Here is a 24,670-nt window from a genome sequence, read left to right on the forward strand (position 1 = left end):
AAGGTATGACATAAGGGCACTGCTTTCCAGAACTGATTAATTATTCTATTGATGATGAGCAGCGAGGTCTGCATTTAAAGTCCAAGACTCATAGATAAGAGTTCAAGAGCCTTCTTATCGAGAGGGTGTGAGCATAACATACGAGGATACCTAATCTTTCTCTCTTTTGCTGACTGAGCCATGACATGCTATTGGTTCTGGAAGTCTTCAGGTATCTCACCAGGATGAAGTTGGAGAGCTGGATCTGAGGCTCATTCTAGGGCTGTTTTAAGAGTTTCATACTGTGGGAAGAATACTTTACAGGGTCCCAGACTCAGTTTGGAGGGCTTGGGAAAATCCAGGGCAAGTCTGAACCTCTCACAATCTCACATCACCAGACCGGACACTTTCTCTTCTTCTTTCCCTGTTTCTCCATGTATACACAATCCTTATGTGTCCTCTAGCCTTCAGGAGGAGGAGTCAGAAATTCTCTCACCTTTGCCACCAGAGGTGAACGGAATAATGACATGGTTTTAGAATGACGACGCCTATTCTGTAGGTGAACTGAATAATGACACATGGACAAATATGCAACACTTGGAATATTAATAGCTGAGTGGCTGGCTCCCTCAGACTTCCAGCTCCTGCAAGAATCTGTGTATCAACCAGCCAATCAGCACACAGTTGTGGGGGTCCCAATCATGAGTCAGGGATTAGGGGGTCATCAGCACATTCGACCTCATGAGACTACAGCAAACTAAAAGGAATGTGCAGCTGGTATGGTGAAATGCCTGAATACTCAAGACCCTATCACCCATTATTCTGTTTCACATCAAATGAGCTTCCTGAACTTGCATCTCAACTCTACTGAAGAGCCCAAAGAATCACAAGAAATGAAATTTGAGATAGTCATTATTTATCCTGATAGTTTTCTATTTGTAATTGTCTTCTATATTGATTACACATTAGTCTTTCTTATCTGCATCCAAATAAAAGAGTGCAGTACCAGTTACTAGCTTCGGAAGATGCGCCACAAGCCAATTCATCTTGCTATCACACTTGCAAGGCTTATGTAGTATCACAAAAAAAATTTGAGCTCCAAATTTTGCATTCTGCACATGCAGAACAACTGTTTATGTTAGGGTATTACTCTAAGGCATCAGAGTTGAGATAAAGATAAATCAAACCATAAATCAGACAAGACAATAATGACACAAAAAAGAATGAGAACGAACAAAAACAACCCCAAGAAAAATTCACTGCCAGTTTTGCAAGTATTATAAAAGCATCTGCCAACTGTGCTGTGATAACGTGGTTTGTGTGCTTCACCTGAGCATTTTGCTAATCTGTAGCTCTGTTTTTAAACTACCATTTAAGGCCATCAAATAATTTACAAGAAATCTGACTCTGGATATCAGTAAGGTTTCATTGGAAGATAATGTACTAAGAAACTTAAGGCAACCCCCCCACCACAAAATACTACCAGTTACCCTCTCCCACCACAGAGCTTTGCTGGCCATATTAATGACTACCGTGGGATCACAAGAATAGATGCTGTTGTGCAGCTTCTGGACCTGTTACTATGCTGGGAAATGTAAGGAAGATGTATTTGGGGGGACAGAGCAGGATTCTGAGATTTGCTTTCATACCTTTGTTGTTATAGATAAAGATGCTCCATGATCCAAAAGGAACGCGGCCACATCCTCATGCCCCTCTCGGGCGGAAAGGTGAAGTGGTGTATACCCAGAAGTTGTGGCTGCATTTGGAGATGCCCCTTGCTGCAATAGCTGTTGTACTATGTCTGCTTTTCCCAGTCGGGCTGAAATGTGGAGTGGGGTTTGGTCATCCTAAACAGCAAGGTAGAAACGTAAGGCTGATGAGCTGAGGAAACAATAGTGCCTTTATGAAAAATTCAGGGAATATTAGCTGCTTGATGTAAGGGGTACAATCAACTTTTTGAGTCAATGCTAAAAAAATCTCATTTGTCTTTTTCTTCAATGTTCAGAAATGAGGAGATGGTAGCTCTAAGCTAATTAAATACCTTTGGAGAGTGACTCATTAATAAGAAAACTGTGAAATGCAGTTCTGTCTATAAATTACTCCCCACCAACACCTGCCACAGAGAATCAAATTTGAACTTTAATTGCTCCTTCTTTGGGAGATAAGAGAATGTATCCTAGTAAAACTCATATACCTAGGAGGGATATTAATACCTCCACACCAGTTATTATGCATTCACATGGAATGAATTATTTTGTTGGTTCTGCCTTCCCATAGACAAAAGCAGAGTGTGAGGAAGGCAGTGTAGGGTTGAGCAGTATACCTGTGCAAAGGCTCCCAGCTGAAGGGTCAGCAGGGGCTGATGCTGTCTGCTTGCCAGGCTGTGCATCCTGGCAAGGGCTGCATCTGTCTCAACTGGAGAGCCACCTCACTACAATTCACCCAAGGGCAGTACTCACCAAGTCCTGATCCCCTAGGGTCTTATCTGCAAGTGGGAGGGCAAATCATTTTAATTTGCTCAAAGATCCCTGTGGTAGTCCTCTAAATAGAAATTCTCTACTGAATTGTGATAAGGTTCAGGTAAATGGTTTAAGTAGGAAAGGTAGAGAAAAGAGGCTAGAATAGAGGACACCATTTTGGAAGAATAAGGAGGATGAGGGTCAATGTCAAAGTAAGAGGGGCTATCTAACCAGTGGGAAGCATAAGAGGAGTTAGGGAGATGCTGCGAGGGAGAAGAGGAATATTGAAAGCAGAAACAAATAGGTGCCAAGGAAAAATCTCACATACTGCTACTACTGCCACCCCTTAACTTGAAACTAGAGACTGCAGACTTGTGCAAATGTATATTTACATATTGTAGGTTGAAATTAAATGGTTTATGATTCTGGACCTGAACTGGCCATTCTGATAACCAGACCGAACTATCTATCCCAATAGCAGCAGATAAGTGGGTTTCTCCTGCAGGTGAAATATGAGGCCAATTCTGAAGTGGCCATACAGCTTGTGTAGAAAAAAAAAAAAACCCCATTTTCCTTTTGTGGCTGTTGACAGCTGACTTATAAGTCAACCAAAAAAGCTCAGTTATGCCTCTAGGTTGTGATTGTTCTAGAAGCTTTGTGCATAAGCCCTTCTCCACGGAGTGTGAAGAACTTTGGACCAAGTCTAGATTCAGTCCCCAATCTGTTAGGGACTAGCCGTGTGCTGACAGTTTCAGGCACAAGTTCTCATCTCTTCCTATTTCATTTTGTTAAATAATAGAATGAACGAATCTGGAGGGAAGGGATTTTTTACAATGTTACTAGGGTAGGGACTTTCATCATTGGAGGTTGTTGACTATTTTTAAAGTATTCTTGAAAGACGGCATGTATATACTTAAAAGTTTTATGAAAATCAAACAGTTTTTCCTCAATTTCAAACACTTTTCAAGTATTGTGCATACCTTAGCTTTAGCTTCTACCTGAGCTCCATCTTGTACCAGATACCGCACAACTTCAGCTTGGCCGGAGCGAGCTGCCATGTGCAGTGCTGTTTCTCCTCTCTGGGGAACATGAGCCAAAGTAAATTAGCTGCAGCTCTGAAGAAGAGTGGCGTATTTTATTTGGCATAAAGCTTATGATGGACTTTTTTCAAAAATAAAAAATAGTCCTAAGCACTTCCTTATTGAAAAGATAGGAAATCAAATGCATAAGAATTTCACAGGAACCTGGTCCATGAGGCAAAGACTTTGGCATAAGCCTAGGGAGTCTTGTCACCCACTGTGCCAGGGGTGCTGCTCAGTAACCTACAATGTGGCCTCCCTTGGGGCTGGAAAGGCGAGTGCTCATAGGAGCCAAGCAGTGGGGTGAGTGAGTACAGCTGGGCAGGTGTGGAGTGCTTGAGAGAGCCCACACCTGCACTGAAGCAGGCAGCCAACCCCCCACCCCCCACATCTGCAGCTCGCTGCTGTCACTGTGCAAGATGCCAGTCTTACCATGCCACACCATGCAACTTTTCAGAAGAAGTGGCAGTCTGGATTTTATACAAATTTTCTAATTCTTAAATATTGACCATAAATTCAGAATTAAAAACAAAACACTACATGGGCAACATAAACATAGCCAAGGGCTGGATTTGGCTTGTCAACAGCTGGTTTGCATTTCTTGTTTTATCTGAACAGATCAATATCTTAGTCTTTGGGCATTTTTCCCAGTGGGGCATTTTCTTTGCCCTGGACCACCCTCCCCCTACTTTTTCACCAAATAGATTCTAATTCAGATTACTTCTTTACTTGATTAAAAATGAAAATGACATTAGAAACAGATACACTGAAATGGACAAGTAACAAAAATGAAATATATTCTCTCACATAGGTGATGCTCACTTTTAAACTGCCTTTATAAATTGGTCTTTGCTTTATAGGCCACCTACTTCCATGGAAAGACACGTGAAGACAGATTCCACAGGAAACTGGTGGATTGTGTTTACTGGAAAGATGCTGAGGATGTCATTTAGTATATTACTCAGTGTTCCCTTTACGAATGAAAACATTCTGTGCAATTAGTACCAGGAAAGACTGTATTTCATCTGAGAAGCTGGTCTATTTCTATCTTTTGGTTGTACTGCTTGGGGCTGCTGGAAGATGCACTCTTGCTGGGGAGCCCCACTCTCAGGGTAAGCGTGCAGGGCCTCCTAGCTTGCCCCTTCTGTGCCAGGATGGTGCTTGTTTTATTGTTACTTCTTTAATGCTCATGAGTCCAATGAGTGTTATTATGCTTATGGTCTGTTGTGCTAATATTATGATGTCAAATTTGAAATTCTGTAAAACAATGTCAAATGCCACATGCAGATCATGGGTGGTAAGTTACCACTCTGATAGCTACTCTGAAGTGAGCCTCGTGGTTCCTACAGAGCAATGCTTAGTGTGGGAAAAGAATACCATCGAGTAATCTATGAACACAGAACTCCATGGGTTTGCTGTAACATGGTGAAGCACATTAAAGAGAGACTACCTTGAATGTAGTTGAAATCACTTCTTTTTTTTTTTGAGACGGAGTCTCACTCTGTTGCCCAGTCTAGAGTGCAGTGGCATGATCTTGGCTTACTGCAATCTTTGCCTCCCAAGTTCAAGTGATTCTCATGCCTCAGCCTCCTGAGTAGCTGGAATTACATGCATGCACCACCACGCCCAGCTAATTCTTTTTTGTATTTTTAGTAGAGACGGGTTTCACCATGTTGGCCAGGCTGGTCTTGAATTCCTGACCTTAAGTGATCCACCCATCTCGGCCTCCCAAAGTGCTGGGATTACAGGCGTGAGCCACCACGCCCTGCTAAAATCACTTCTTTGTATAAATAACGATAGTGTCTAAACGACCTCTCCAACATGTGGTACTTTTTAATGTTTTTGTTGTAGAAAAATACCCCCCATACTTTATTTTTTATTTATTTATTTTTTTTGAGATGGAGTTTCACTCTTATTGCCCAGGCTGGAGTGCAATGGCTCAATCTCAGCTCACTGCAACCTCCGCCTCCCAGGTTCAAGCAATTCTCCTGCCTCAGCCTCCCAAGTTGCTAGGATTACAGGCATGCACCACCACGCCTGGCTAATTTTGTATTTTTTAGTAGAGACGGGGGATTCTTCATGTTGGTCAGGCTGGTCTCAAACTCCCAACCTCATGTGACCGGCCTGCCTCAGCCTCCCAAAGTGCTGGGATTACAAGCGTGAGCCACCGTGCCCGGCCACACTTTATTTTTTAAAACATAATATCCAGTAGTAATGTACCTGTAAGGTCAATGAACATAGTTCATAAGTCCTAACAATTTGTGGCCAACTAGAGACTGAGTAGATCTTGCCTTTAAAGGAAACCAACATATTCTTGAATTTTCTTCTTTTAAGTAGTCATATTAATTACATATTAATTAATTATAATAACAATAAGGCCAGGCATGGTGGCTCATGCCTATAAGCCCAACAATTTAGGAGGCCAACGCAGGAGGATTGCTTGAAGCCAGGAGTTCAAGACCAGCCTGGGCAAAATAGTGAGGCCCCCCTCTCTACAAAACATTTAAAAATTAGCTAGGCATGATGGCACATTCCTGTAGTCCCAGTTAGTTGGGAGGCTGAGGTGGGAGGAGCACTTGAGTCCAGGATTCAAGGCTGCAGTGAGCTATGATTGCACCACTGTATTCCGGTCTGGGAGACAGAGCGATACTCCAACTCTTAAAAAAATAAAAAATAAAAAAGTAGATAAAAACCACCTTTGCCAGTTTATTAAATACTCACAATGGACCTTCTTTGTTCAAAGAATACTTACCACATTGGTGGTGTTTGGTGAGGCTCCATGATGCATTAGTTGTGATACAATATTTACATGCCCCATGAAGGCAGCAACATGGATTGGGGTAAGGCCCGACTAAGGGGAAAAGAAGAAAATGATGGTTTGTTGGCTTAGCATAAAAAAGGTTTGTCTGCGAGCCTGCCTGCCTCCCATCCATCCATCCATCCATCCATCCATCTAAATCAGTTTAATGATCAGATTAGAAGACATCAGGACATTCACCATTATGTTACAGATTCTATATGGTAAATATATAAACATATAATCTTCATTTTCCTAAAGCAAACTCTGTTACTATGAAACTTATGTCACACGTATTAGAAAAGAAAAAGAATTTATTTCATACTTTTAATGTAGATCTTTGAAAAAATTGATAAATAACTTGAAGGTTGTTTTTCCCCTTTACTAATAAACCTTCCTTATCCATATGTGTGTGTGTAGAAGGAGGACAGCTGTGATTTCATACATATTAGTAAAAAGTCAACTTTTATTTCAGATCCTATTCTGGGCTTTAAAGAGGATTCCCATTTATGTCCCATATAAAAGAGCAGGGTAGCTAACACAAAGCTGTTTCTTTAGTAAATGAACAAATCAGCATTAATAGTTTCGAACAGTTAATTTTTTAACTTTATGGGTATTGTAAGTTAAGGCAATATAAATAAAGCAAATATTACAATGGTCACTAGACTAGACTTGAATTGCTTCAGATCCTATGCACACATACATATACATAAATGTACATAGACCCCAGAATACTCTTCAGCATAAAGCAGAATTTATTGATTCCAGGATATTTTATATTGAATATGTCCATGATTGTGAGATTTAGAGTGAATAAGAAAGATAAAAATCTCAAGTCATTAATATTTTAAAGAGTATAATTTACTTGTGCTTTTTATATCAAATGATTCCATTTAAAATTTTTCAGAGTCTAATTTAGCTTACAACATGAACATCACAACTTGATAAAACATTTTTTTTAGTATGTCTAGAAAAAGCTAACCTGTTTTTTTAAAAAGGGACAGAAGGGGATAATTAATCTCAGCAGAAATTTGAGAAATGTCAAAAATATATGAAAGGAATTCTATACAATCAAAGTGAGGTAAAAGACAGAAAAGGAATAATTCCGGCTGTCCAGACTTCAAAAAGTGAGAAGAATGGAGGACAATTAGGAAAATGAGAATTTTGTTATAGTCTTGGCACCTTTTTCCATCAGCAGGGGGAGTAGTTAGAGCTCGTGCAAGGCAAAATCTTGGTCTGAACTGCCTTTTAAAGCTCTTAGGGAACCGAGAGCTGGATTGCTGGTTGACATCTCTGGACATTTACTCAAACATCAGCCAAGAATTTACTTTTATTTTAGAGCCTATTCTGATCTCTAAGAGGGTTCCTATGCACTGAAAGTAAACTTTCTATTTTATACTTACAAATAACCGGTTGCCTAATATGAAGCCATAAGCCTGACAATATGGCAAATCAGTATTCATATTGTCAACCATTTAATATTTTAAAAATTCTAAGTGTAAATCTAGGCAAATATTCCATTTGCAGGCAAGAAACTGAAGCCAAGCAACAATCACTAGACTAGACTTTAATGTTTATGTTTGCTTCAAATCCTATAGTTAAGCATCAGGCATTCAATAAAACTTTACTGAATGATCTGTGTATGGGCCAGACACTGTGGGTATATGAAGACCGGTCAGACTCAGCCCTGCCTCCAAGGAGCTTTCAGCCTCTGGGGGTCTTAGGGGTGTCACTGAGTCATAAATCAGAGAGCTGGATAAGGGCTTTGATGGAAATACGCACAGGATGAGGTGATGGTTCCTAGAAGGAACATGTAGTCCAGGCTGGGGAGTGAGGGGAGGTTTCCTGAAGAAGGTGGCCCAGATCTGGTTCTAAAGGATGTGCAGGATTTGCCTGGCCAAGGGGGTGTGACACACAGAGGCAGAGACATACAGAGGCAAACAAGAGAGTGTCTAGTCTATGGAAGTGCCAAGGGTTAGAATTAGAATTAACAGAGATCAGAGTGCTAGGAGGTAGTGAGGTGGAGGTTGGGGGTCTGGGACAAGTCTGAAAGGGTAGGTGTCAGGCTTGGTTTGCTTTGTAGAAGGCGCAGCCCTGATTCTGATGGATCATTTCTCTGAGTTCTGAGTTGGTTCCTATGAGAGAAACTTAGATCTAATACTTTACTAACCTCAGCAGCTGTTTCATTGATTTTGAGTTTTGAGACAGAGTAATCCTTACTTGACAAAAGCACCAAGGTCGTCTTGTGCAGGGTTTCTCAACCTCAGCACATCTGACATTTTGAATCAGATGATTTTTTGTTGCAGGAGACTGTCCTGTATACTGTAAACTGTTTAGTAGCACCCTTGGCCTTGACCTACTAGAGACCAGTAGTACTATCCAGTTGTGACAACTAAAAGTACCTCCAGACGTGACTAAATGCCCCTTGGGGGACAAAACTGCACCCATTAGAGAAGTACTATCGTATAGGATTTGATATAAATTATGCTTTCTGTGAAGGTGCCCTTCCCCTTAAGCATGTGTTTTAGGTTACCTTTCTTGACACGGTGATACATTTGCATCCAACTCACCCACCAACATGTTTGTCTGCTTCTCCCAGGGACTGGCAGCCCTTTTCCTAAAGAGTTCAGAATGCAGTCTATGGCCATGATATGCAAACAAACTAGCTGGTCCCTGGAGATGGCCCTGGGGCTCTGGCTGCTCAGGCTATACTCTCGGTATCTCAGGACTCCCAGAAATCTTAACTCTTCTCACCTCGGTTACAGCTTGGATGGATGCACCGTGTTTCAGAAGGAGTTCCATTACTTTAATTCGATTCTTCTTGCAGGCAATATGAAGAGGGGTAAAGCCATTCTGCAAGGGACAAATACATATACCTGCTTGACTACATTCCATCAAAATCCAGTTTCACTATGTGCAGTAAATAGTTTTGCTAAAATGATGTGTGGTAAATTGAAATGAACAGAAAGTACTAGGGTTAAGCAGCATGTAGATTCTATTCTGGAAGTAGTCTAGCTGCCCTGGGAACCCAAGGTACCCTGATAATTGTGAACAGGAAGTGAATTTTTGTTACAGTCTCCCGGTTAACTGAGGTAAAAATGATCATTCATTTCATTATTTTATTTTGGAATTCACTCTTCCAAATAATATGTCCCAGGCTGGGTGTGGTGGCTCACATGTGTAATCCCAGCACTTTGGGAGGCTGAGGTGGGTGGGTCACCTGAGGTCAGGAGTTCGAGACCAGCCTGGCCAACATGGTGAAACCCTATCTCTACTAAAAATACAAAAATTAGCCGGGCATAGTGGCGCACACCTGTAATCCCAGCTACTTAGGAGGCTGAGGCAGGAGAATTGCTTGAACCCAGGAGGCGGAGGTTGCAGTGAGCCGAGATTGTACCATTGCACTCCAGCCTGGGCAACAAGAGCAAAACTCTGTTTCAAAATAATAAATAATAATAATATGTCCCTCCTCTACCTCATTTCAAATACAGACTGAAAACGCCTGGCCCCAACATTTGTCCTCACAGCTCCACTTCACCAAGGTTTATTCTGTTCTCTTTGCTGTGTTTTAGGACAACTACAAGACCAGCTCTAAAATGTTTTGATTTCTTCTCTAGCTTTATGCTTCAAGTAGGTGTTTACTCCAAGGATGCAGAAATGTAAATAACCCATTATTTGAATCATTTGGTTTGCTATTTAATCTAATAAAAGAATCTGTTTTTTAATAAATTATGTCCCAAGTTGTCCTGCCTGCCGATTGAGACTGTGGCACGTATTTCAGCTGCCAGTGGAGAACTATAAAATACCAGAGTCCACTGTAAAATCTTAGGTCAAAGTCACTGCAGGTGCTTTCACCGAGGCTTCTCAGACCATTTGGCCACAGTCCATCCCAGGATGACTGGCTACAACCTCCATATGTTGTGAAATCTTCAGAGTCAGAGGAAAATGAGAGTGGGAGCCCACGCCCTGTTTTAGGACTTATTTTTTTTCTTGTATGGAAAAATGAGTCATGACTGCTAATTTCCTTTCCTCCCTTCTCAGAATTCAGACCCATTTGATAGACTGGGTGGGTCAACAGACAGATCTTGAAATGCCGCTTTGGTAAAAGGTTTTAGAATTATAGTGGCAAGGAGGTGTCTGGGGTCTGGAGAGTTTCTCTTTCGTCATTCTTTCCTGCCCACTCTGAATTTTAGAGCCCACAGAGTACAAGAGGTGGTATGGATCTATCCAGACAGGATGACCGCACTCTTTGGAAAGAGGCAAAAACCCTTCCTAAACGGGTCAGTTGGATGGTGACAACCTTTACCTCAAAATTGCTAGTAAACTCACATGTTTTCCCTAAAACTGGGTGACTTATTTTTTCCTAAACTTGGGTACTTATTCTGAAATAGACAGCTTACTAATTTGGGACTGTTTATTTTTGCAAAGACAACAAGCACCATCTTGCTGAGAAAACCAAAGTAAAGCATAGCTAAAGGTTAAAAGAACAAATTAAAGTGAAGCCTATAAACTGGACCAAAATTTTGAATGGCAAAAGGAAACAGAAGATTACAGGCAATATTTCATTACCCTACAAGGTTAAGATAATATAAAATTTTAGCTCACAAATTCCTAGACCACTTATGTTTAAAATAGAGTTTTTCGATAACTTTGCCTTGTTTTCAGATCTCAGAATAAACTTTTAATTCACAGAATTTTAAGTTTATCCACAATAAGATGATGTTGGCCACCTTAGTCTTTTTATAATTGTACAGTCTTTGGGTTCATAAGGGAATCACTTACGTGACCATAAAAACATTAACAGTTTGGCTCCATCAGCCTTTCTCATGTCAGAAACAGAAAATTTTGTAGACTTTCCTGAAGGATATTTGAAAAAATTGACAAGAAGTACACTTTAACTAGCACCTTCTATTTTAACCTCCTCAAAGCACTCCCTTCACATACAGAGGCAGCACGTTGTGAGCAAGACAACTGAGGCTGGACTCGCTGGCTGAGCCACTCACCAGGGCTTTGGCATTGGGGTTAGCTTTCTTATCCAAGAGAACCTTGGCAACTTTGTAATGGCCACAGTGGGCAGCCACGTGTAGGGCAGTCAGGTAGTCATTGGTGACATCATCCACGGGTACATTATGCTGGAGGAGAAGCTGGACGCAGTTTAAATGATCCCCTTGTGTGGCCATGTGCAATGGAGACAATCCATTCTGGAACACATAAAGAAATCAGAGTTCATTCTTTTACCTTTTAAACACAAATGTGCAGAACACAAAGTGCAAATATAAACAGATAAAACCTCCAGTTCTTCACATGAAAATGCCTTCTATTTGTAAAAGCTTTTGACAACTATTTTGAACTACAGCTATTTTTAAAACTGGTCCTCCCAACAGCTTATGTCAGTCAGTAACAAGTTGTCAAGGATAATGTATTTTCCTAATTTAATAGAAGTGAGAATTGCAGCATGGGTCATAACTTAGATGAATAGGAATTTTACTTTTCTTTTTGTTTTAAATAGAGATGGGGTTTCACTCTATTGCTCAGCTGGTCTCAAACTCCTGGCCTGAAGCGATCCTCCTGCCTCAGCTTCCCAAAGCACTGAGATTATAGGTATGAGCCACTGTAACTTGGCCGAATAGGAATTCTTAATATTTAAGACTAAAAGAAAAAATGAAGGTAAGAACAGTGGTATTCATTGGACTGGTATTAATTTTGTCCTTAGAGATTACTAATACCTGAAAGTCTAAATGTAATGCATTTCATCTCACATCAAAGAAAGGAAAACTTTTCCCTTTTCTATCAATCTGGTGCCCCCGTGTGTCTATGATGAGGAAAGGCAAGGCATTGACAAAGCCATTAACTAATGCTTGCCTTGTTAGTTTAAATCAATTGGGTTCAATAACACAGTTAATCATGTGCAGTAGGAACGAGTTGAAAATTCATTTAAAGAGCAGAGAGAATAAATAAATAGGGTCAAAGGTAAATAAAACCTAGAATGACACCGGCACTCAATGTTTCCTAATGAAGGCAAAACAAGCTATGAAGATGTCAGTCCTTTCTTTTAACTATGATGGCGAAGTGGGGGAGCCTGGGAAATTCCTAGAGAATTCAATTATCAAGAGAGGCTCTATCAATTATTGTAACATAATTTAACATATTTTGGGAAAAGTAATTTGACAGCAAATTCAGTTTCTAAAAAAATTGTCATCAACGAATTTTGACAATGACAGATCAAATATGCACCAAGGAACCAGAGGTTTCTGAATCCTCTGAGCCGAGTTATTTGCTCCGCATTTATCAATGGATGACATAAAGAAGGAGTTCAAGATAAGAAAAAGTAGTATAAGCTCCTTGTTAACCATTCTAATGGCATTATCCACTCTCTGACATATATTTCAACTATTTGTGTTCCGTGAAGGCAAGAGGTACATGGTTATTATTTTTTCATTGCCCAGAGAGAGCTTTGCATATACAGAAAGAGCTCAGCAAATATCTAGGTCAATTTAAAGATCTCGTACACTGTCAGTCCATCAGGATATTTCTGCCTAAAAAATTTCCCTCAAATATTTTAAACCATAGAAATTAAGGTGCAGGAAAAGGTAGGAACATTTCCCATTTGAGATACTGCTACCCACGAGCATATGGACTGCTTTATTCCTGCCAAAACATTCTTTTGCTTTATGTTTTGACACAGTCTTAGAGGAAAACATGAAGTAAACAAGCGAACAAACAAAAAAATCCCACAAAGTCTGAGAGAACAAATAATAGTGGAGAGTAGAAATGGGAGGCAGCGTCAATAAAAAAAAATTCTCTAGCAATGCAAAAACACAATGATTGTGTGGATGGGAAACTTAAAGATAATTGGAGAAGGACAAGAAAACGGTAAAGAAAAGATCATCTGCCCTATGGAAAGAGGCGGTATTACATATGGTGCCTGAAAATATGGATCCAATGTGATGGACTTTCTTCAGTAAGACGAAATTCTTGAAGAACTGGTCAGATGGCCTTAAGGCTAGGAATGTACTCATTTACTTGATAGTCATTCAACAAATATTTACTGAAGCCCTACTGTGTTCTGGGCATGAAAGTAGGTGCTTGTGGGTATTGCACTGAACAAGGAAAAGTTCTTGCTTTCATTCTATTGAGGAGAACCTGACAGCAAGCAAGTAAACAAGCATATAATTTCAAGATGGTGTTAAAAGCTCTAAAGAAAATAAAACACGGCCAGATGGCACTGGCAGGAGGTGGTGAAGATGGGAGGGGTAAATCATGAGAAAACGCCTGTCTATGAGGAAGACATTTGAGTTGAAGAATGTAGGGGGACCACAGAGATCTGGAACAAGCTGAGGGAACTCAAACCAAGCAAACAGGAAATGAGAACAAAGGTGTATTCTAGGAAGTAAAAGAAGGCTGGTTAGCTAGAAGATGGTGAGGAAGGAGCAAAACCAGAGGAGATGAGGAAGAGAGGTGGTCAGAATCTGTTAAGAAGTCTATCCTCAGTGCAGAGGGAGACTGCTGATCAAACACAGCAGGTGTAATAGATATATTTATCCTTCCTCTCCCAAACTCCACCATAAAGCAGTAATGGATTTAAAGAGTAAAATCTAGAAGGGCACACATGTGTGTGTCCTTTTCCATTCCCACATACACAATGGGGAAGAAATAAAAAACAGATGAGGGTTGTCTCCAAACTTCGGAATATGAAAAGAGGATTTGAGTGTGGTAATTCATCCAGCTGAAGAGAGAGGCTGAAACCTAAGGGTCTGAAGCAGTAGAATCAGTACTGTGTTGACAAATGTTTTAGCACCCAACTCCTGGAAAAAGAAAAGCCCCAGTGTGTAGCACTAGCCAATTTCCATGCTGTAAATCCCCCCACAATAATCAATTTCAAGCTGTCCATCTGATGTTACTGAATGGGGAATTGGAAAGAGATGTACACAACCAGCTCATGAGACGATACAATCAGGCTCCAGCACACTGCTAGGAATAAAAAGACAAACTGATTTGCCTCTCAAATCCCAAAAAGGCAGAGGCTGTGGAAGCCTAGTACCTCAGAAGATAAAGTGAGACTTGGGGCTGCAAGTAAGATCGGTTCAAAGACTGTGTATAGAGCCGTCAGGTCTCCAGGCCCTTCCCAGCTCAGCAAAGTCAGGTAACTGCCTCCTGCTAGCCTGAAGGACACCAGAATTAGTGTCTGGAGAAGGTGAACTAGAGAGATTCAGACTCAAGGGCCCAGGCAAAACAGAGGGCAGTGACGAGGATCTGGACCAAAAATAGGTGATCACAGAAAAAGGAAGGAGAATGGAGGCATTAAGGATGTGGTCTCTGGAGTTAGGCTGCTTGGGTTCAAATCCTTGTTCTGCCACTAACTGGGATATTTTGAGAAAGCTACTTTATCTCTTTGGGTTTCAGTTTCCTCATCTATGAAAAGGGAATAACAGTAATATCAGTATCTCATTTAATGAGGATTAAATGAGTTAATACGTGTAAAGAACATAGAGCCTGATAAGCAGTAATCACTATGTAAATATTAGTTATCATTATTATGATTAAAGTATCCATAAAGCACAAGACTGGCAGCCTCTTTCCCCTACTCAGAATGTATTCGCATATGTGTGCACTGCAAAGGTTGGTGGATTTGTCTCTCAAAAAACTGTACCGCCTAAGGTAAAGGGAGCCTAATTGTGACATTAAAGAGCCCCTCTTAACCACTGCCACCTGATCAGCACTGCCTACACTCTTTAGAGCTGCCACTCACATGTTTGTGCCTGACACAATTAGGTACAGCCATTGTGGGAAGCCTTCATTATAAAATATAGAGCCAAAACAATAAAAAAAAAAAAAGGAAAAAAAGGAAATCTGAGGAATTAGGGACATTTGGTAAACAGAAAAACTAAATTAAAAGAAAAGTTATCTCAAATGTTCTCAGAAAGGTAACAGAAAAAAATGTACCCATTAAACAAGAACAGGATACTTTAAGAAAAGAAGCTATCAGAGAACAAGAAGATGTTCTTGAAAATTAAAAGGTTGGAAGAAAAAAATCAAAATTTCTCAGAAAAAATCCAAAGCAATGAAATGAATAGGAGAAAAAAGATGAGCAACTCTCTGATTTTTAACATTGGTCCTTACTGCTTTGAGAAAATGAGAATCAATTTGAAAGAGAACAATGGGGGTTAATGGGAGGGTTTTTAAGCAGGAGGCTGACATGATTTGGATGACAGTTTATATGGCCACTCTGACTGCAAAGTGGGAACTGATTTGTAAAGGAGCAAAAAGGGAAACGGGGGACCAACAGGAAGCTACTACAGTGGTTCAGTGAGAGATGATAATGTGGCTTAGGGGACAGTATTGGAGGGGGAAAGAAAATAGATATGGGGTATGTAAAAGGCAAAGAAAATAGAATCGTCAAGATAAGAAACACTCAAAAGGCCAAGATGTCATCATATACAATGAAAACATCGTGGCTGTTTAATTCTGTTAGACAATACCCTCAACCGCTCACCAGTCTAAACCCTACATTTTACATGAGTGATGGAATTGTCCAGACCATCTCAACCCTGTCTAGTCTTCCTAATGTTGTTGAGGAAACACTGACCAGAGTGAAGACAGAAATAATATGTGCTTTTGTTGTTTGATAATGTTTACAGATTAAAGCTCTTGGTAAAGCTTAGTATCATTTCCAAAACAATCACTGGTTTAATTAATAAAAGTAGTAGTGACAATGAGGTGGTTTATATGTCTCAAAATTTATTTGCAAATATTCTCTTCTTCAAATTATGTCAAATGGTTTTACTATTTAAAAAAGTCTAAAAGAGAGTCAACCATTAATTTTTTTCAGGCAATCATCATGTGTTCCTTTCAGATATGTCAACATTCCCAAAAGCCCAATCAAGGTGCTGTCTTTCCAAAGTTTCCAGTCTTTATCAGCTAAGTGATATCCTTGACCTCCTTAATAGTCTGTGAACTCTCAAGAAGTAAGCTGAGGGGCTAAAGATAGCCGGCACCCAAACTTTAGAGAGTGTAGAACTTTTAGTCTTTCTTAACCTGACAAACAATTGTGTCTGAGCTATGAAAATTTCACAGAGTAAAATCAAGCAGTAAGCATTCCCAAAACAAAACAAAAACCACACACACACAAACAACTTTGTGGTATAGCACATTCTACATAAAATCTTAATAAGCCCAAACTTATTTCGAGGTTCTGTAAAGATCTGGGGAACATAACTACTCTGACTGCTACATTGAAAATGTCATTTTCTGTGTGATTCGAAAGGCTAGATCATATAACCATCAAAATAAATACAGTCCAATGTCCAGAAATCTGAAAAGAAATTACCTTGGTTTTAGAAAGAATGGGGGCAGCTCGATCAAGCAACATTTCTACCACCTGCTCATGGCCACTCCTTGCTCCACAGTGCAGTGGTGTCAGACCATCCTGTTGAACAAAGGAAACATCACCAATTAAATTTGACAATAAATTCTATGAGTGCAGTGTACTTCTTCAAGATCCAGCATGGCACCCAAGATGCTGTGGGCAAGTGGGCTTCAAACATTTGCTCATTTATTTCATAAAATACTTCCTTATTTTAGGTTGAAAATGACATTTTTTCATAAGTTTAAGTAGCTGCAAAGTATGTAATTTCCCACAAGTTTGAATATTGACGTTTAAATATATAACTTTTCCACTACTCTTTTGAATAGCCAATAAAATCTAAGTACTACAAGTAATTTGATGCTCACCATTAACAAAAACACATGAATAAACTCTTAAATAGAAATTTGTAATAGAAATTCTACATTGGTTCTTTTTCCTCTTGTTTCTATTTCCATTCCATTTCCCCTACATAATTTTATCTTAATGTAATTTTATGCTTGAAGGCTTTTTATTGATTACTACATATTTCTCTGCCATGAAATTATATAAGTTTAAATTTAAGAAAGGTTTAAATATTTCCTGACAACACATGCCTCTAAGTGTAAAAAATGAATCACCTGATTGGATTATTATAATTATTTGAATATAACCAATCAAAACAGCAAAAATATATAAAAAGTTTTGTGACCATTCCACAAAAACAAGGTATTAAAAATTTCTCTTTTAATAAAATATGCTTTTTTCATGATTAGTTGATGTATCTGCTCATGAAGATTAGTTATTGCAAGAATGAGACAGGGTTCAGCATCAATATTAGCCCTGATTTTTGCTTTTATAGATATTAGTGCTGAGAAACCTTGTTTGTGTAGACTGTTGTAGTAGGGTTATGAATTCTCTGAATTCCACATGAAAAATTACTTAATGATCTTTTTGTGTTTAAAATCTTTTTTAAAAAATTTCTTCTAAAAGAAAAAAATGGGATATGTGTACAGAATGTGTAAGTTTGTTACATAGGTACATGTGTGCTATGGTGGTTTGCTGTACCTATTGACCCATCCTCTAAGTTCCCTCTCCTCAACCCCCAGCTCCCAGCAGGCCCTGTTGTGTGTTGTTCCCCTCTCTATGTCCATGTGTTCTCATTGTTCAACTCCCACTTATGAGTGAGAACATGAGGTATTTGGTTTTCTGTTCCCGTGTTAGTTTGCTGAGGATGATGGCTTCCAGCTTCATCCATGTCCCTGCGAAGGACATGATCTCTTTCTTTTTTATGGCTGCATAGTATTCCATGATATAAATATATCACATTTTCTTTCTCCAGTCTATTGTTGATGGGCATTTGGGTTGGTTTCATGTCTTTGCTATTGTAAATAGTGCTGCAATAAACATACATGTGCATATGTCTTCATAGTAGAATGATTTATATTCCTTTGGGTATATACCCAATAATGGGATTGCTGGGTCAAATGGTATTTCTGGTTCTAGATTCTTGAGGAATTGCCATACTGTGTTCCACAATGATTGAACTAATTTACATTCCCACCAACAGTGTAAAAGTGTTCCTCTTTCTCCACAGCCTCCCTAGCATCTATTGTTTCCTGACATTTTAATAATTGCCATTCTGCCTGGTGTGAGATGGTATCTCATTGTGGTTTTGATTTGCATTTCTCTGGTGATCAGTGACGTTGAAAGTTTTTTCATATGCTTCTTGGCCGCATAAATGTCTTCTTTTGAGAAGTGTCTGTTCATATGCTTTGCCTGCTTTTTGATGGTTTTTTTTTCTTGTAAATTTGTTTAAGTTCTTTGTAGATTCTGGATATTAGCCCTTTGTCAAATGGGTAGATTGCAAAAATTTTCTCCCATCTCCTGTAGGTTGCCTGTTCACTCTAATGATAGTTTTTTTTTTTTTTTTTTTTTTTTTTTTTTTTTTTTTTTTTTTTTTTTTTGCTGTGCCGAAGCTCTTTAGTTTAATTAGATCTCATTTGTCAAATTTGGCTTTTGTTGCAATTGCGTCAGGTGTTTTTGTCATGAAATCCTTGCCCATGCCTATGTGCTGAATGCTATTGCCTAGGTTTTCTTCTAGGGTTTTTATGGTTTGGGGTTTTATGTTTAAATCTTTAATCCACCTTAAGCTAATTTTTGTATTAGATGTAAGGAAGGGGTCCAATTTCAGTTTTCTGCATATGGTTAGCTGGGTTTCCCAGCACCATTTACTGAATAGGATATACTTTCCCCATTGCTTGTTTTTGTCAGGTTTGTTGAAGATCAGATGGTTGCAGATTTCTGAGGTCTCTGTTCTGCTCCATTGGTCTATATGTCTGTTTTGGTACCAGTACTAGGCTGTTTTGGTTACTGTAGCCTTGTAGTGTAGTTTGAAGTGAGGTAGCATGACACCTCCAGCTTTGTTCTTTTTGCTTAGGATTGTCTTGGCTATATGGTGTCTTCTTTGATTCCATATGAAATTTAAAATACTTTTTTTCTAATTCTGTGAGGAATGTCAATGGTAGTTTGATGGGAATAGCATCGAATCAATAAATTACTTTGGGCAGTATGGCCATTTTCATGGTATTAATTCTTCCTGTCCATGAAGATGGAATGTTTCTTCACTTGTTTGCATCCTCTCTTATATCCTTGAGCAGTGGTTTGTAGTTCTCCTTGCAGAGGTCCTTCACATCCCTTGTTAGCTGTATACCTATGTATTTTATTCTCTTTGTAGTGATTGTGAACGGGAGTTCATTCATGATTTGGCACTTATCAGTTTAAGGAGTTTTTGGGCTGAGATGGTGGAGTTTTCTAAATATAAAATCATGTCGTCTGCAACAGAGATAATTTGACTTCTTCTCTTCTTATTTGAATATGCTATTTCTTTCTCTTGACTGATTGCTCTGGTCTGAACTTCCAATATTTTGTTGAATAGGAGTGGTGAGACAGGGCATCCTTGTTTGTACCAGTTTTCAAATGGAATGCTTCCAGCTTTTGCCCATTCAATATAATATTAGTTGTGGGTTTGTCATAAATAGCTCTTATTATTTTGAGATATGTTCCATCAATCCCTAGTTTGTTGAGAGTTTTTAACATGAAGGGATGTTGAATTTTATCAAAGGCCTTTTCTGCATCTATTGAGATAATTATGTGGTTTTTGTCTTTGGTTCTGTTTATGTGATGGATTACGTTTATTGATTTGCTTAAGTTGAACCAGCCTTGCATCCCAGGGATGAAGCCGATTTACTCGTGGTAGATAAGTTTTTTGATGTGCTGGATTCGGTTTGCCAGTATTTTATTGAGGATTTTCTCATCAATGTTCATCAGGGATATTGGCCTAAAGTTTTCTTTTTTTGTTGTGTCTCTTCTTGGTTTTGGTATCAGGATGATGCTGGCTTCATAAAATGAGTTAAGGAGGAGTCCCTCCTTTTTAATGGTTTGGAAGAGTTTCAGAAGGAATGGTACCAGCTCCTCTTTGTATTTCTGGTAGAATTCAGCTGTAAATCCATCTGGGTCCTGGGATTCTTTGGTTGGTAGGCTATTAATTACTGCCTCAATTTCAGAACTCGTTATTGGCCTATTCAGGGATTTGACATCTTCCTGGTTAATCTTGAGAGGGTATATGTGTCCAGGAATTTATCCATTTCTTCTAGATTTTCCAGTTAATTTCTATAAAGGTGTTTATAGTATTCGCTGATAGTAGTTTGTATTTCTGTGGGGTCAGTGGTGATATCCCCATTGTCATTTTTTATTGTCTATTTGATTCTTCTCTCTTTTCTTCTTTATTAGTTTAGCTAGTGGTCTAACTATATTGTTAATTTTTTCAAAAAAACAGTGCCTGGGTTCATTGATTCTTTGGAGAGTTTTTCATGTCTCTATCTCCTTTAATTCTTCTCTTAGTTATTTCTTGTCTTCTGCTAGCTTTTGGATTCATTTGTTCTTGCCTCTCTAGCTCTTTTATTAGGGTGTTGATCTGAGATCTTTCAAGCTTTCTGACATGGGCATTTAGTGCTATAAAATTCCCTCTTAGCACTGCTTTAGCTGCATCCTAGAGATTCCGGTACATTGTCTCTCTGTTCTCATTGGTTTAAAAGAACTTCTTGATTTCTGCCTTAATTTTGTAATGTTTACCCAGGAGTCATTCAGGAGCAGTTGTTCAATTTCCATATAATTGTGTAGTTTTTGTGAGTTTCTTAATCCTGAGTTCTAATTTGATTGCACTGTGGTCTGAGAGACTGTTTGTTATGATTTCAGTTCTTTTGCATTTGCCGAAGAGTGTTTTACTTCCAATCATATGATCAATTTTCATATAAGTGCCATGTGGCACTGAGAAGAATGTGTATTCTGTTGATTTGGGGTAGAAAGTTCTGTAGACATCTAGTAGGTCCACTTTATCCAGAGCTGAATTCAGATCCTGACTATCCTTCTTAATTTTCTGTCTCACAGATCTGTCTAATACTGAGAGTGGGGTGTTAAAGTCTCCCACTATTATTGTGTGGGAGTCTAAGTCTCTTTATAGGTCTCAAAGAACTTGTTTTATCAATCTGGGCCATCTTTTATTGGGTGCATATATATTTAGGATAGTTAGCTCTTCTTGTTGAATTGTTCCCTTTACCATTATATAATACTCTTCTTTTTCTTTTTGGACCTTTGTTGATTTAAAGTCTGTTTTGTCAGAGACTAGGATTGCAACCCCTGCTTTTTTTTTTTTTTGCTTTCCATTTGCTTGGTAAATTTTCCTCCATCCCTTTAGTTTGAGCCTATGTGTGTCTTCGCACGTGAGATGGGCCTCCTGAATATACCACACTGATAGGTCTTGACTCTTTACCCAATTTGCCAGTCTATGTCTTTTAATTGTGGCCTTTAGCCCATTTACATTTAAGGTTAGTGTTGTTGTATGTTAATTTGATCCTACCATCATGCTGCTATTTGGTTATTTTGCACATTAGTTGATTCTGTTTCTTCATAGTTTCATTGGTCTTTATATTTTGGTGTGTTTTTGCAGTGGCTGGTTCTGGCTTTTCCTCTCCATATTTAGTACTTCCTTCAGGAGCTGTTGTAAGGCAGGCCTGGTGGTAATGGAATCCCTCAGCATTTGCTTGTCTGTAAAGGATTTTATTTCTCCTTCACTTATGAAGCTTAGTTTAGCTGGATATGAAATTCTGGGTTGAAAATTCTTTTCCTTATGAATGTTGAATATTGGCCCCCAATCTCTTGGCTTGTAGAGTTTCTGCTGAGAGGTCTGCTGTTAGTCTGATGGGCTTCCCTTTGTAGGTGACCTGGCCCTTCTCTCTGGCTGCCCTTAACAGTTTTTCCTTCATTTAGACCTTGGAGAATCTGATTATTATGTGTTTCAGGGTTGATCTTCTCATGGAGTATCTTCATGGTGTTCTCTGTATTTCCTGAATTTGCATGTTGGCCTATTTTGCTAGATCGGGTAAGTTCTCCTGGATAATATCCTGAAGTGTGTTTTTCAGCTTGTTTCCATTCTCCCCGTCTCTTTTTCGTATTCCAGTAGTAGGTTCAGTCTTTTTATGAAGTCCTGTATTTCTTGGAGGCTTTGTTCATTCCTTTTCATTCTTATTTCTCTAGTCTTGTCTGCCTGCCTTATTTCAGCAAGGTGGTCTTCAAACTCTGATATCCTTTCTTCTGCTTGGTCGATTTAGCTATTGATACTTGTATATGCTTCATGAAGTTCTTGTGCTGTGTTTTTCAGCTCCATGAGGTCGTTTATATTCCTCTCGCAACTGGTTATTCTAGTTAGCAATTCCTCTAACCTTTTATCAAGGTTCTTAGCTTCTTTGCACTGGTTTAGAACATGCTCTTCTAGCTCAGTGTAGTTTTTTATTACCCATCTTCTGAAGCCTACTTCTGTCAATTTGTCCATCTGATCCTCCATACTTAATGATCTTTCCCCCAAAATTCTTCTCAATGATCCATCACAGGACAACTTTATTAGGTCTTTCATTTTTGTGGGCAGCAACGGGTTTATCGGATCATTAGAATCATGCAGTTCTCAGCAGAACACCAATATTTTGAATTTTTTTGCTTGCCCCCACCACCTCAGGGGTTTTTGCACCCTTGGGCAATGTGTGTGTGAGAGAGCTAGGCTTTTCTTAGTACTAGGGCAGAGGGAATATGTGTTAAAGGATAGGTGGGAAGGGAGACTCTGCAGGAAGTTGATGAAGCAGAGAGTTATTCATTTAAAACTAAGTGACTCCAATCCCGCTGGAGAAGTTTTCACAAGTGTTCTTGGTTTAAGAGTTCCCCAACTTGAAGATCCCTGAGACTGGTACTTAGTACCTACCCTAAGGATAATCACATTTAAAAATACAACAAAATTTGATTCAGTATATTCATATAACTTTCTGGATTGTGTGAGCAGATACTGAAAGTAAGCCTAATTATTCTAATGTATAAGCCACAAGATACAACCCTATTTCTAAGCTACTAGCCAAATCTCAATAGTATTAATGTTATTTAAAAATAAAATTTGAATTGCAAATAGTACATGGCCTAATTTGAACATTCTTTGGAGCACGTTTATATCTTCTGCCTTTTATGTTGATTTAAAACATTTGCTTTTATAAACCAAAGTAAAGCAGCCTTTCAAGTGAAAACAGCATTTTATTAATAAAATAAAATAAAATCTGGAAACATACAAAAAATAACGTCCAAATGTCTACTTCGTAATGTAAAACCTGAAGACACCTGATGGAGAAATAATATACAATAATCACATCCACCTTCCACCACCTACACAAAAAACATTTCATACAGACTGCAGTACAGTGATTGTTTTTTATGAACTAAAAGGTCAAAATTGTTTCATTTTCTCTTCTGCAGATTCTAAGAAGTAAAAAATGACAAAATACGCATAGACATGTTTGTAAACCAAAAATAAAAGTCTATGGCCCCAAACCATCTGAATGGACCCCTCCTCTCAGCCAAGGGCATTCCAAAATTAACCTGCAAAACTACTTCAGGTCATGATGGGTAAGGGAAGCCAGGCATGCCTCATTCTGCCTTCCTCCTTTTCGGAATTACTGATAGAACAGACTCATTAAGTCTGATAAGAAACATTTACAATCTATTCTCTCTGAAGCCTGGGAGGCTTCATCTTCATAATAAAACCTTGGTCCCCACAACCCCTTATCATAACCTAGATATTCCTTTGTATTGATAATAACTCTTTCAACCAGAGTAACTCTTTCAATCAGAAAATCTTTGAATCCATTGATGACTTGGAAGACCCTCTGCTTCCATTGTCCTGCATTTCCAGATGGAAGCAATGTACATCTTGCAAGTATTGATTGATGTCTCATGTCTCCCTAAAATGTATACAACCAAGCTGTACCCGAACCACCTTGGGCACAGGTTCTCAGGATCTCCTAAGGGCTACAACACGGGCCATTAGTCACTCGTATTTGGCTCAGAATAAATCTATTCAAATATCTTACCAGGGTCTGACTCTTTGCATCAATAATTTCAAATTATGGTCACACAGAAAAATAACTATTTTAGCTGCATTCATTCATCCTTGAAAATTATCTTCCACAAGGCAAAATGCTACATACTGAATGCAAAGTGTTTGGCTAAGAGCAAAATCTATCTCATCCATCAACTCCTTAATCCTTTGAGGTATACTGTTTCTTCTTACAGATACACATTTTTTGTTGATTTTGCCCTTTTTTTTTTTTTTGAGATGGAGTCTCGCTTTATCGCCCAGGGTGGAGTGCAATAGCGCGATCTCAGCTCACTCCAACTTCTGCCTTCTGGGTTCAAGCGATTCTCCTGCTTCAGCCTCTTGAGTAGCTGGGATTACAGGTGCCTGCCACCATGCTTGGCTAATTTTTGTATTTTTAGTAGAGACTGGGTTTCACCATGTTGTCCGGGCTGGTCTCGACCTCTTGACCTCAGGTGATCTGCCCACCTCAGTCTCCCAAAGTGCTGGGATTACAGGCGTGAGCCATCGTGCCTGGCCTGATTTTTGTCTTTTCAAAAAAAGTTT

General features: G+C 39.1%; 1 protein-coding gene across 1 annotated transcript in view; it reads right to left on the reverse strand.

Annotated features, from left to right (window-relative positions):
• ANK3 (ankyrin 3) overlaps window positions 1–24,670 on the reverse strand; it is a 366,342-nt gene that overhangs the window by 170,855 nt on the left and 170,817 nt on the right. Inside the window, 6 exon segments of the mRNA XM_030797694.1 lie at window positions 1,629–1,826; window positions 3,419–3,517; window positions 6,270–6,368; window positions 9,069–9,167; window positions 11,318–11,515; window positions 16,642–16,740. Of these exon segments, the coding sequence (XP_030653554.1) occupies window positions 1,629–1,826; window positions 3,419–3,517; window positions 6,270–6,368; window positions 9,069–9,167; window positions 11,318–11,515; window positions 16,642–16,740 (792 nt within the window).

This window comes from Nomascus leucogenys, chromosome 18 (genome assembly GCF_006542625.1).
Source record: "Nomascus leucogenys isolate Asia chromosome 18, Asia_NLE_v1, whole genome shotgun sequence".
NCBI classification, from domain to species: domain Eukaryota; kingdom Metazoa; phylum Chordata; class Mammalia; order Primates; family Hylobatidae; genus Nomascus; species Nomascus leucogenys.